Genomic DNA, 13,080 nt, shown 5'->3' on the forward strand with positions numbered 1-13,080 from the left:
GTTCGTTTGTTGAGTATCAGTCTCTTTCTTTTGTGGGCATCAAACTGAGTCACTTCAATGGGTAGGTGAACTCAAACTGATATTCTAGTAGATTTTAATGGAAAAAAATTGTTTTGTTGCAACCATGACGATTCTTGATAGAAATGCTGCCTATATATGTTACACTTAAAACTAAATAAATATATTTACTACTCCAATAACTTCTGTAACACTGGTCAACCGTACTGATGCGTGGGTTGGGAAGGAAATTTGAACATGTGAAGTCTCTTTGATTATTCAATTATATTTTAATGGAAAAAAAATTGTTTTGCCTCAACCATGAGTATTCTTGATAGCAAAAAAATGCTACCCAGGTTAGCTTGTTCGGAAACTAAAGAAATAAATTTACAATCCTGATAACAGTACCACTGGTCAACCATGCGTGGGTTGTAAACTAAGGAAGTAGGAAATTTGAACATGTTTATTGTTAATCCATGATGTTCTCCGAACTTGTTTGCTATGACGAGAATGTGTTTTGTATTTATAGTAACTCTGGTCTCCATCTCAACTGAGTTCGTGTCCTTTTTTTGTCACTGCATGACGTCTGCTTGACAAACTCGCTGCGACGAGCAACTGATTTAAATGCCTTTTTTGTTTATATTTATTGCACAGATTTCCCTTTATTTGTCTGAAAAATTCAAGTATAATGGCGTCTTAAAGATGGCATCCATGTAGTAACCACAGCCAATGGAACCGGGCAAACAAATGAACGTCAGCGCAGCAGAGAGGATACCTGAGGCCACGTGAAAACATTTACACATCTCACGAGTAAATCTGAGTCTATTTTCACATTTGTGATGTAACACTAGCGATGTTCAGTACCAAAACTAGAAATGACGACGTCACACCATCCTCACGACACTAAGGCTTGGATTGATAATGAATGAAAAATATTTTTCAGATTATATTTTGTTTGCTTGAGTTGTACAGTTTAAAATTAAAATTGAAATTTGGTACACAGTTTTATGGTCTTAAATGTTTCTGATCATGGCACTCTGCAGAGAGTTATTTTTAAAAAGAGGTACGTTGAGGCTTTTGCTCTCAACAGTAACTTGGCTCAACCTCCGCTTCGCTTTAAATTGCATGAATATGTGAAGCATTTAGTTGGTACACGACCCTACAAGCCGAATTGACAAGCAATCGTGTTTAAATAAAGGTTGTGTATGACTGGAATGTATGTATGTATGTATGTATGTATGTATGTATGTATGTATGTATATATGTATCAGTTACGAACGAAGAAAATATTTTCCATGCTGGTCGTCTGATAAATGAGTGTATTTGAATTTATTTGAATTTCAATTGCCATACACATAACGCCATCGACCGAGAAACGCTGTTTACTTGACTTCCGCTCATGTTGTTGAAACGTGCATGGTCAGTCGCCAACCGACAGTTCTTTCAACTTCCCTCACTCAAATGATTACACTAAACGGACAAATGGATATGTTCGGCGAATTTATTTTTTCCCACTTTAATCCATCGGTATTAAAAAATGTCGTGCTTCAGAATAATACAATCAGGTGCGTTATTGTCACGTGACTGTCTTCTCCTATTATGGGAATGTCACGCACCAATCGATCGCTCGAGTTGATCCTTCACTCGACACCTCGATGGATAATCTTCAAATGAAGGTTTACCTTCTTTGCGGTGTATATTTAACATGCGTTAACGGAGGTAGGTAAAGATAATAGCTTTCATACTTAAATAAGCTTTGATGAATCAAAGCTGATCGCATGCAGGTGATTTTCTTTCGGCAAAAACACGACAAACGAATTTGTCGCCGTGGTGTGCCCGGTGATGGGATGAATTTTTTCAATATGTTTTATTTTCCTCTTCAACAGTCGCCGTCCAACGATGTCTAGATAATTTTTGTTCCTTATTATGTTTGCGTGATCGATTCAGGGCAGAAAATAAACTGTCTGTGCCGACAGATTTTAGCGGTCGCGTGTGTGCCTGTGAAATTGTCAACGTAAGCACGTTTGGCTTTTGACAAGAGTCACGCTATCGAAGTAATAGCCACAAGTGCTCTAAGACATATAAGGTATTCTGAAGCTTAACCAAACTAAACCTTCTTAGAGTCCGTTTTCTTTTCGATTCCTTTCTTGGCGATATAACAGGCAAACTTCGTCGCTTGTACCACTATTTCGGGACTTCGCCGCTCATGTTAAGCGCTGAGTAGTCGACACAAGCTCGAGGCTTGAGTTCGATTTGCACCCTGCGCTAGCTTCGCAGGCTATAACATTTGAAAAGTTACAAATCAGCTGAGGCATTCCGAGCTTCAGAATTTCATGAAATTTAAATTTGTTACTCATATTTTTGTTAAATAATCAGCTTATGTAATTCTATTCATTCTGTCACCTTTCAGGTAAAGTCGCAATATAGAGTGTTTGATAATTAGTCTGCATTGTCTCGCAAACCCAAACATGTGCAGCTTTCTAAGATTTACATAAGTGTAAAAACTTGTGAGTTTAGCTCGACATCCATTCACTATTAGTGTGTGTGTTCAAGAATAAAACTTTTGCCAACCGGCGTAGTTAACAATTTTAATGAAGCCCATAATGTCCCAATACATAACGGGAACACAATTAGAAAACTGAACTTATAATACAACCGGAAGTACTGTAGTTTTGAAACTTCCAATGTTCTAAAGTATCCAAAAAGGTTTGATGTTTTAGAATTTTCTACAATTTAAATATGCTCTCGATGTAAATGGAAACGTTATAATTTTAGGAATTGAAGTTTTAAAATTGGAAGTTTTTATTGATTAACAAAGTTTTCATATTTTAATTCGGCGGGCTCTTCAAACGAAATACGCAGACGTACGTTTGTCTAATAATAATATGTTATTAACATATTGGGTTAATAATATGTTAATAACGACAGCCGGAAATACGTTTGCGTTCGCAGGCTAAATGAAACAAGACCCTACAATTAAATAGCAAATTAGAAATTTAGCGGGCCAATATGTCCCAAAGTAAATGGAACCTAGAAAAACCTTTGGGGAGCCAGAACCTTATTTTTATTAACCCTTCTTTTGTTTTCATTTAAGCCCTATCAGCGCCTAACTTTTCAACGGTAGCAGAGATAGGGGAAACTATCTCCTTCAAGTTAAACCTAACAGAGCTGGGTTGGTACACTGATGATGTGGTCCACTCTGTCTTGGCGTGGAATGACGCCAGGCATCCCATTGCAAAATTGCAGCAAGGTTCTACTCATTCTGAGTGTTACAAGAACTTATCTTTCCTGGAATCAGTAAGATGCACTGATTTCAATGTCAGTGTAATAGAAACCAATGTTGTCTGCCTGAAAATGAGAGTGGTCACTAAGGCAATGGCTGCAGACTACATATATTATGCATTTTACAGCATGGTTAAGCACAACACGAGCCTTGTGCAGATTAACGTCCATCTCAAAGGTAAGGCCTTTCCTCTCGTTCGATTTCTTTAGAATCTATTCGATAGAATCGATCGTTCAGTCGATTGATATTTGGAAAACAATACCTTTGTTTTCAAAACAGAAAATTAAGACCAGGATACTTGATTTCCAACCTTATTCTCTTGTGATTGAGAGAAGGTGCTCAGTCATGATTTCAGCATCACTAATTTGACACAAAAATGAAGTATAATCAGTTTGAAGTACCCCTTAATTAAGTTCAAAACCTACTCTGGTGACCATGTAATGACATTTGCTGTTCATGGTCCTTATGCCGTGTTCTCAGTGGACAAGACACTCAGTTAACTCTACCCTCGCTTGTCATTACCAGAAGTATAAATTATTCCTGGCCAATTGTTGGAGGGGATAACCAGCCAAAACTGCCAAAGGGTATCTGCTTTGGGGATAAATTCTATCCAGGGAGACTAACAATACATCATACAGTAGCCTGCATGGCAACAGCAAGTTTCCTGCTCCATGCCATCTAGCCCCGGCCTCCACCCCATCCCAAGGGCTGTGACAGTTTTTAATCTCACCATTTAATATACACCTTTGCAGACACACCAAATCCAACGCCAGGTGTCACACCCATAAGCAGTATTCATTCACCCACGGGGCTCCCTTCTGAGGCCAATACGAAGACAAACGATCCGACTGGGAGGAATCAAGGATTACGACCAGGTTGGTTTCCTACCTATTTAACGGTTGACCAGATGGGTTCTCCACTGGAATTATTAGATTCATACTGTGAAGACGAATTTTTTATTGAGCTCTTGATTCAGTGTTGGATCACCGAATTCAAACTTCCTTTGCCTTGTCCCTGCTTGCCTGTGGGATCTTGAAAATACTACCGGCCAGAGGGACAGCTTGTGTTTTAAGGCAATTGGGCTTAAGTCCATGCACAGTTTTATTTGTAGACTAGTTCCATATATTACTCTTATAAAGTCTTAGACTAAACTAGAATCACTCTACAGTAATATTTTCATCCTCTGTGATCTTGTCTTTCTGGCTGGTAGGATCTTGAAAATAATACCAGCCAAGGGCCTAGCTAGGGGGTCCTGGGGTGCCTGTGATCCCCCCTTTTGTAAGTCTTTTTTTAAGCAAACAACCTACAACAGGTGGCGAAAGTGATTCAACAATCTGGTGGTTGCCCTCACTTTGGCATGCACAGCTGTGGGACCCTTCTTTGAAAAATCCTGGTTAATTGCCCCTGCTACCAGCCAGAGGGACAGCTTTTCTTTTGAGGCAATTGGGCGTAAGTCTGATCCATGCACTGTGAGTGAGTGGGTTTTATTTGTAGAATAGTTCCATATATTACTCTTACGTCTTACACTACACGAGAATCACTCTACCGTAATATTTTGATCCTCTGTGATCATGTCCTAGCTTCTGGCCAGTAGGATCTCGGAAACACTACCGGCCAGAGGGGCAGCTTAAATAAGGCAATTGGGCTATTTCCATGCACAGTTCTATTTGTAGAATAGTGCTATATATTTAACTCTTTAGTCTTACAATACACTAGAATAATTTTTTCCTGCTCATTTGTCCCTCTTTCATTTGTCCTTCTTGCCCGTGGCCTTTCATTTGTCCTGTTTCATTTGTCTTTTCATTTGCTCTGCAGTAATAGTTTCAGTGTTCTGGGACTCTTGTCCCTCTGGCCAGTAGGATCTTGGATGGCTCAGAAAATACTTCCTGCAGCCAGAGGGACAGCTTGTGTACAAGGCAGGCTTAAACTTCATTCCCAGTTTGATAAATAGAACACTTCTGTACATTACACTTAAGTCCTAAAGCAAGTTAGAATAATAATGAGTTACATATGAGGATTATCAGACGTTGTATTTCAGTGCTTATAACTTAAAATTGATCAAACGTTTGAGAGATGGACACTGTTCCTTAGCATAATTAAGACAATATCTGTTTATGAAATAATCGATTGACTATTAAACACAAATTAAAGCAATGAAATTTTCCCTTTTTTATCCTATTTCTTTGTGAATGGTGTTTACCTAAACAGAAAAGGTTTTAGGAAAGCCTTTATTCAACGAAAACGTAACTGCCTAAAAGACATTGAGCCATTATTCTTACAAATTAAGCCACTCTCATCGTGACATTTGTAGTCTATTTCTCTCCTTAAAAGAGGCTTTCTAAATAACAAAGTGTAATTAACCCCAGTAACTCTGGAATTAATCAGATTGAATAGTTTGAATATTGCACCCATGAGCATAATAAACAGTGTTAAACAAAAACTTAACTCAACCTGATTAAATTTTTACTCGGAACACAAATTATATATGGTACTGTAAATATAATTAAGCTACAGTATTTATTGTAAATTATTACATACAGTGTAGCTTAGAGGGGTCCTTATGTCTGTAGCTTACATAGTTATTAATCTCCCACCAACACGGTTGCACCATCATTCCAGTAGTCTGACAGACAGTGACACTGTGTCACTTTGATTGTTACACGTGGAAAATTCCCCTGTAGTAGTGATCACATCTAAGCCATTGCAGCCATTGCTTCGACATAGAAAGATGGATTCTTCACAGTTTACAAGATTCTTTGTCTCCTGGCAAAGAAATGTATGTGTCCGCGTACGATTTCAAAGTGTCTATATATAGACAGGGTGATTTCTGAATATCTCAAGACAGACACCATCAGTAAATTTATTATTCAGACAGCAGAAAAAGAGTTTGGCTTAAAAGGTCAGTGCACTATTAAAACAATTTTGACCTTGTCCCAGAATTCATTTCCCCCCTATCATTACCAGGGGTTGATCGCAAGTAGATTAAACACTTAATACTGATGCCTTGTAGTGTACAGAGCACCAGGCAGAGCATAAGTAAATTAAGACGCCATGCAGTCTCCCTAGCCTGTACTGTTTTCTTTGCAATCTAAGACTCAGCTATGTTAAGTTTTAGGAAAATACGGTGTCTAAGAGTCTTCATACAAATGTGACTCTTTGTTATTCTAACCTGCTTTAGGACTTAAGAGTGATGTTCAGAAGTGTTCTGTTTATCAAACTGTGAATGAAGTTAGCCCAACGGCCTTATATACAACATATGTCTCTCTGGCCGGGAGTATATTCTTAGCCATCCAAGGTCCTACCGGCCAGAAGGACAAGATCACAGAGAATGAAAACATTACTGTAGGGTGATTTTTGTGTAGTGCAAGACTAAAGAGCAATGTATGGAACTATTCTACAAATAAAATGTGTTTGCCTCAGGCCGGTAGTATTTTCAAGATCCTCCTAGCCAGAAGGTCAAGATCACAGAGCGGAATAAAAATATTACTGTATCTAGAGTGATTCTAGTGTAGTGTAAGACTAAAGAGCAATGTATGGAACTATTCTACAAATAAAACTGTGCATGGATCGGACTTCAGCCCAATTGCCTTATTCTGGCCAGTAGTATTTTCTTAGCCATCCAAAACCCTACCGGCCAGAGAGACAACTCACAGAACACTGCAAAATATTATAGAGTGAATCTAGTGTAGTGGAAGAGTACAAGGTAATTTATGGAACTACTCTACAAATAAAACTGTGCAAGGACAATAAACCTGTATGCATGGACTTGATTATAAGCCCAATTGCCGGAGGGTGTAATTTGCAGGTTGCAGGTTGCAGGTTGCAGGTTGGTTGCAGATTGCAGGTCAATTATAGATAATAATAATGAGTATAAATAAATAACTAACTAAACAAATAAATAAATAAATGAATAAATAAATACCGGATGTTAAATTTAGAATTCCCGGAAGTGTCTTATTGGCAAGACTGTCTTGTAGATACTGGTGTTATGGTGTTCATCAGCAAAGTAATCTTAATTTACACAAATGTCTGGGTAATTTAAATAACTTTATGCTAATTATTTTTGAGATCAGCAGGGTTCTTGTTTTACCGACCGAAACCGAAACCGAAACCTTCTTCTCCTTCTCCTTCTCCTGCTCCTGCTCCTGCTCCTGCTCCTGCTCCTGCTCCTGCTCCTGCTCCTGCTCCTGCTGCTTCTCCTTCTCCTGCTGCTTCTGCTTCTGCTTCTGCTTCTGCTTCTGCTTCTGCTTCTGCTTCTGCTTCTGCTTCTGCTTCTGCTTCTGCTTCTGCTTCTGCTTCTGCTTCTCCTTCTCCTTCTCCTTCTCCTTCTCCGACCTGTAACCTGCAAGCTGCAACCTGCAAATTACACCCTCCGCCCAATTGCCTTAAAACTCAAGTTGTCTGGCAGGGTACATAGTACCTTCAATATCCTACCGGCCAGACAGGAACAACGCAAAGGAAGTTTGAATTCGGGGATCCACAGAATCAAGTGCTCAATAAAAAAATCGTCCTCCAGGAAAGACATACATAAATCTCTTGTGCCTAAGTCAAAGACGTCTACAGTATTTTACAGCATACAAATTCACGGTTTACGAACTAATGTGAAATCCCGAGTTTTCGAACCTCCAAGTTAAGGGAAACGAAAATTGGTTCGAGAAATCGGGAGTAAAATTACAGTGTTCGACTAAGGAGAGGGAACGAATTTTGGTTCGAGTTATCGGGAGGTTCGAAAAACAGAGGGTTCGAGAAATCGGGATTCCACTGTAGATGGGAAGAGACTAGTGAATGGTTCGTAAACCGTAAATTTGTACGCTGTAAAATACTGTAGACATACTTTTTGGCGTAGACACAAGAGCTTTTACATACGTCTCTACACATTATTCTTAGCATGTTAGGTAAATAAAAACGTACTTGTCCTGTTGATCAACATAGCTTTACCACTGGGAATTCGCAAATTATGTGGACCCGAAGTGATTGGAAAAGTCCACCATGTTGGAATCGGAGACTCGCGTGTGCAGCTCTTACCCTAAAATTGTGTCTTTACAAAAATAGCTTCGTTCAAGGAAACACCAAGGACTTTATTCTGTTTTCATGCGAAATAAGCTTGATTAATGATTCTTCTGTATCCGTCTTACATCTCCCGTGACTTCCGAGAACTTAGTTTTGCCTTTTAGAACCGCCTATACTTCCAACCACAAAACAAAATAACACTTATAAATGGCTTGATTTCAGCACGGGCAGGGTGTTCGTACAACGTGATAAACCTGGAAATACAGAACTTTCGATTCTAATAAAATACATTTTGAACAGCAATAAACAATTATAGCTCAGATAGTACATTATACGAAGGTTCTTATCTGCGACTATTCAGCGCTATAAATATGACTGTCGACGGCTGGTGTTTGAATGGGACATTCCATTTTTTATCCGCACCCCCCTCCTCCCCCCTATGGAAGGGCAGATTTCGACACCCTAGTTTTTTGTTGTCGGAACCTCTGAAGTTTGCATCCGAGGGGTTCAAAATTTTGTCCGCTTCTTTGAAAAAATATTCCGGCAGGCCCTGTGTCAGAGGTTGCCTTCCATTAGGGGTTTGCGGATAAAAAAATGGAATGTCCCAATCGTCCAAATTTTCTGTACACAAATGACAAAGAATCAATTACCTTAGAACGGAACTTTATGATTGAGTACTTATCTTCGAACTAGAAAAAAGCGTTAAAATGAGAAGTAAACAGCAGGCTTTTAATACACTCACGCAGTGAAGAGTATGAGAAATTAACCAGGCATTTGCTGTGGTATAAAGAAAGGCGGGAAAGCCGCACTGGAACGCGCGTCATGACGTCACCGGAAGTGATCTTCACTCTTTGCCAATACAGCCGTGGGAGGACTCGCGTGGTCACTGACGTCACTGGACTCAGCAAAAATCCGAATTAATACAGTTGTTTATTTACTGTAAATTCCTTTCTTCTATTTTGTTTTTTTTTTAGGCATTTCTTTTTCACTGATGTTTGTCGCCTACTCAACTTATTTTATGGCTGTGTCATCTCCCAGTTAAAGGAAGTAAGTCATATACTATTATAAGGGGGGTGAATAGGTTTTCGGATCGACGGATTTGGCCTTAAAAAGCGCACGGATTGTGGATTTTCGCCGTTAATCGAGCGGATTCGTGGATTTTGAAAACAGTATGGATCGTGGATCAGCTGTGAATTTTGGCGCGGATTCCGCATTGCGCACGGTCTTGATGTTCGGATCTTGGGTCCTAAACGAAATTTGGATCCAAATCCAAATTATTTCTTTTTTCGCACAAAGCTCATTTAAACTCAGGCGTGAGACTGTTATTGCAATTGTACTGTGTTATAGTCATCAAGCATGTTGCCTTCTTTACTATTTGTGCGAAATTACTAGTAACAATGGCATTCTCATTTACCTTTCCGAATGTAATTGTGGTTTCGAATTTGAAAAAAACTATTGGCGGATCGACGGATTTGGCGAAAAAAGGCACGGATCGGCGGATTTGCATACCCCCTATTAACCCCCCTCCATTATTCACCCTGATTATTGTTTCAGTGCAAATGTGTTCAGTCAGTGTTTCACTACAACGTGTCAATGATTATGTGAGATCACTGATATCTTATGATATTTTATGGCGTATCGTTGTAATAACCCATCCTCAGCCCGCCCGCCATTAAGCACAAGCGTAAAATAGTTATTAAATACTCTAAAAGCAGAAAGCAGCTACTGGAAGTTAATGTTGTCACCTGAATAGCTAAGCGTATTACACAATAAACTTGCATCGTATTGTATTGTTGTATTGTAGGGAGTCCACATGCCGCTCGTAAATCTGGTCTAATTTGCCCATATTGCTGTTCTTGACAAGAAGCTGAGTGATGAACAAGACGAAGTGAAAAATCATTTGTCGTTTTGTGTATTCAGATCGAGGTCTATTTATTTTGGATTTCATCAGTTTTGATATGCATTTAGGGTTCTTTGTTCTTGCATGCAGCTTCCTTGCCATCTATTTTGTAATATTGAAATAAAAATGGTTTTACTTTTCAAAAGGGTTGCTCCGTGTACTGTGACACTGTTTTCTCGCAGCTGTGTCGTACCGTGACATATGTATCCGCTTTAACCAAACCCACCTCGAAGGTGTGGACGTTATTAACGGTATGCGGATCAATATGCGGATCAGATGTAGCCTCCGACGCAGCTCGTCACGCAATCTTCCTCCCTACGAGGGGGGAAAGGAAGATTGCGTGACCAGCTTAAGAGCGTCTGCGTCGGAGGCTACATTCTTGGACAGAATAAAATGGAACAATTATCCCTCTCCCCCCCCCCCCCACCCCCCAAAGCAATGATGAAGGCGCGAAGGAGCAAAAGCGCGCCATTTTGGCATCATTGAAATGGGGGGAGGGGTGGTCCAGATGTTCCATTTATTTTGTCTAAGATTGTAGCTCAGATGGGATATTCACTGTTTTCTCTGTTTTGTTTTTTATTCTATTTTCTCTTATTTTCTTTTCTGTACTGTACTGTGCTTTTCTTTTCTTTTCTTCCCTTCTCTCTTTTTTTCTTTTCTTTTCTTTCTGTCTCATTTTTCGCCGCACAATATTTCATATGGAAAAGCATCAGTGTTGGGATGCCGTTAGACAAAGGTGTTTCTATGGAAACAAAATTCCAAGGTTGTCCGAAAAACGCAGGCCTGGAAAACAGCAGCAAATGTTGTTCATTTTTCGTTTACGTGTATGAAAAGAGTCCATTCTCAGTTTGGAATGCAATAATTCCTTTACTTCTTGCAATGTCTGTATGAACCAAAGTAAAATTAACAGATATTTTCAGTACTGACTCTGAGCCGAGGAACAATTATTAAATGTCTATTTTACCCTCGCTGTCACTGACGTCATTAACAATGACAACCATACACTGGGAAAGAATGCTGGTGAAATTTGTCTTTGGCCACCTTTGTCCATTTGCGGAACATGAAGGTCCAAGACCGACAAAATTGAAATCAACTTCCGTTTCCTACGAAAAACGGAAATTGATAACTGCACTGTGTGCCCTTGCATGTCTTTTTCTTATTTTCTCTTCTTATTTCACCCAAATAAATAATCACGTTAAATCACTAAGAGTGGCTGCCCAGTCTTATTAGCCCATTAAGGTTATTTCGGGCAGTCATGTACTCTTCTTATTTTGACTTATTTTTGTTCATCTTATTTCTAATTTCTAGCTGAATACAAATAAAGTTGTTGTTGTTGTTCCATTCCCGGGTTTCCAGTAACGAACTAAAATGTTAACTGTTTTCAGGGTAATAAAAATTCAAACCAATACCTTTGACTTCAAATGAAGCTATTTCATTCGTATATTTAAAAAGCATTCAAAAAATTATACGTACTGATCTAACAGTAAATGAATCATTTTCATTAATGAAATTTACTACTTTATATGTTCTCAGCCTAGCTAAGCGACTAAAATAACTTAATATAAGTATTGTTCTGTAGATTTAGCCTCTGATTGGCTGATGTTAGAGTGCAGAGTGCCTTAGCTTAACCGGTTCAGTACTTTCGACACTCACGTCAGTGAAAATCGCTCAAGCAACATAACATAAACTATATATTGCCATCGCTATTACACCATAAAATGTTAAAAATAGCAGTCCATGTTGATCACCATCCCATTGATCATGATCGCCATAATATACGTCATTCAAAGAAGAAAATGCTGATACAGTAGTATACGACCGACTAAGCAATGCTACACACCATTTCATACTGATATTTATGGGGGAGGGGAATCAGCTACATAAAATGAAAACCTACTCTCTTTTTTTAAAATAATATTGATTTTCAGGCATAGGCTCTCATTTTTCTGCCGATTTTAGGCTGATTAAATCCTTGGAAATATTCTTAGAATATAGCGTATGACATTTCTGTTTTAGAATTTATTGGTGTATCAATTACAAGTGTTTGGTGTATGGATGGCGTTGAAGTAATTTTGGAGCCAGGTTGCTGGCGATACAGCTTGATATGACAAATATAACTTCCTGCAGAAATGTTATTAGCATCGAGCATGCAGCTAGGGTTGTTGCTGTTTTTCTTTTTGTTGTTGTTGTTTTCTTTTTCATTTCTTTTGCCGTATAGAGAAAGGAAGAATTGTCTACGGTTGAATTAACACATATAATTGTAATGTGTTAATTAAAGTATCGAAGAAGCAGGCAACAGCACTGATTATGATTCTAAAACTCCACCACAACACCTCGGTCTCCTCGAAAGGAATGAAAGCGAGTTCTCTACAAACCTCCATGAGAAGTTAGGGAAAACGGGGGGAAAATATCTGCAGATATTTGAAGTGAGTATGCAGCATTTGTTTCCCACCAAGTCCAAAAATTGGAATGCTAAAATATTGCTCCAGTATGCAACAGTTTCTGATCGCATATATGCTCACACAAAAATCTGTTCTTGCGTCGCAACGTACTGGACAGACACTCTAAGCCCGAGAGCTTGAATTTGTTAACTCAAATCAACCAAGTGCATAATACAATAGGAAGTTCTGACCTGAGTGATTTCAGTTTCTAGGAAAATAAAATGGTTTCTTCAAGTGTCAATGAAATAAACAACATCTCAGAATTCGAAAGTGCGTCACTCAGGTTACGGGTAATTTGATTCTGTACATCCCATGTATATCTAGACACACCAGTTGAACGCCAACTCCTGCTGCGGAACCGTTCCATTAGCTCTTTCTAGTTCGTTGGCAACTGATCAAAACGGTGTGTTTAAAGAATTAAGCATCACAAAAGACTTCCACAACTGACA

The 13,080-nt window shown here is 38.9% G+C and overlaps 2 protein-coding genes across 5 annotated transcripts in view; both read left to right on the forward strand.

Annotated features, from left to right (window-relative positions):
* Positions 1-999, forward strand: part of LOC110044775 (uncharacterized) — a 5,807-nt gene extending 4,808 nt beyond the window's left edge. For all 4 annotated transcript variants that reach the window (XM_089273714.1, XM_089273715.1, XM_089273716.1 and 1 more), the window contains exons 3-4: positions 1-61; positions 652-999. The exon at positions 1-61 is cut by the window's left edge and continues 101 nt beyond it. In XM_089273714.1, the coding sequence (XP_089129840.1) occupies positions 1-48 (48 nt within the window). In that variant the 3' untranslated portion in view covers positions 49-61; positions 652-999. The remainder of the gene's footprint in view (positions 62-651) is intronic.
* Positions 1,000-1,629: 630 nt separating this feature from the next.
* Positions 1,630-10,335, forward strand: LOC110062530 (uncharacterized). The gene is made up of 5 exons (XM_020769461.2): positions 1,630-1,716; positions 3,092-3,457; positions 4,033-4,155; positions 9,265-9,337; positions 10,095-10,335. Exons 1-4 carry the CDS (start codon positions 1,653-1,655, stop codon positions 9,330-9,332), a joined length of 621 nt encoding a protein of 206 aa, XP_020625120.2. The 5' UTR covers positions 1,630-1,652; the 3' UTR covers positions 9,333-9,337; positions 10,095-10,335.
* The last annotated feature ends 2,745 nt before the right edge of the window (positions 10,336-13,080 follow it).

This window comes from Orbicella faveolata, unplaced genomic scaffold (genome assembly GCF_042242905.1).
Source record: "Orbicella faveolata isolate gen_17 unplaced genomic scaffold, um_ofav_v1 contig_35, whole genome shotgun sequence".
Lineage (NCBI taxonomy): Eukaryota > Metazoa > Cnidaria > Anthozoa > Scleractinia > Merulinidae > Orbicella > Orbicella faveolata.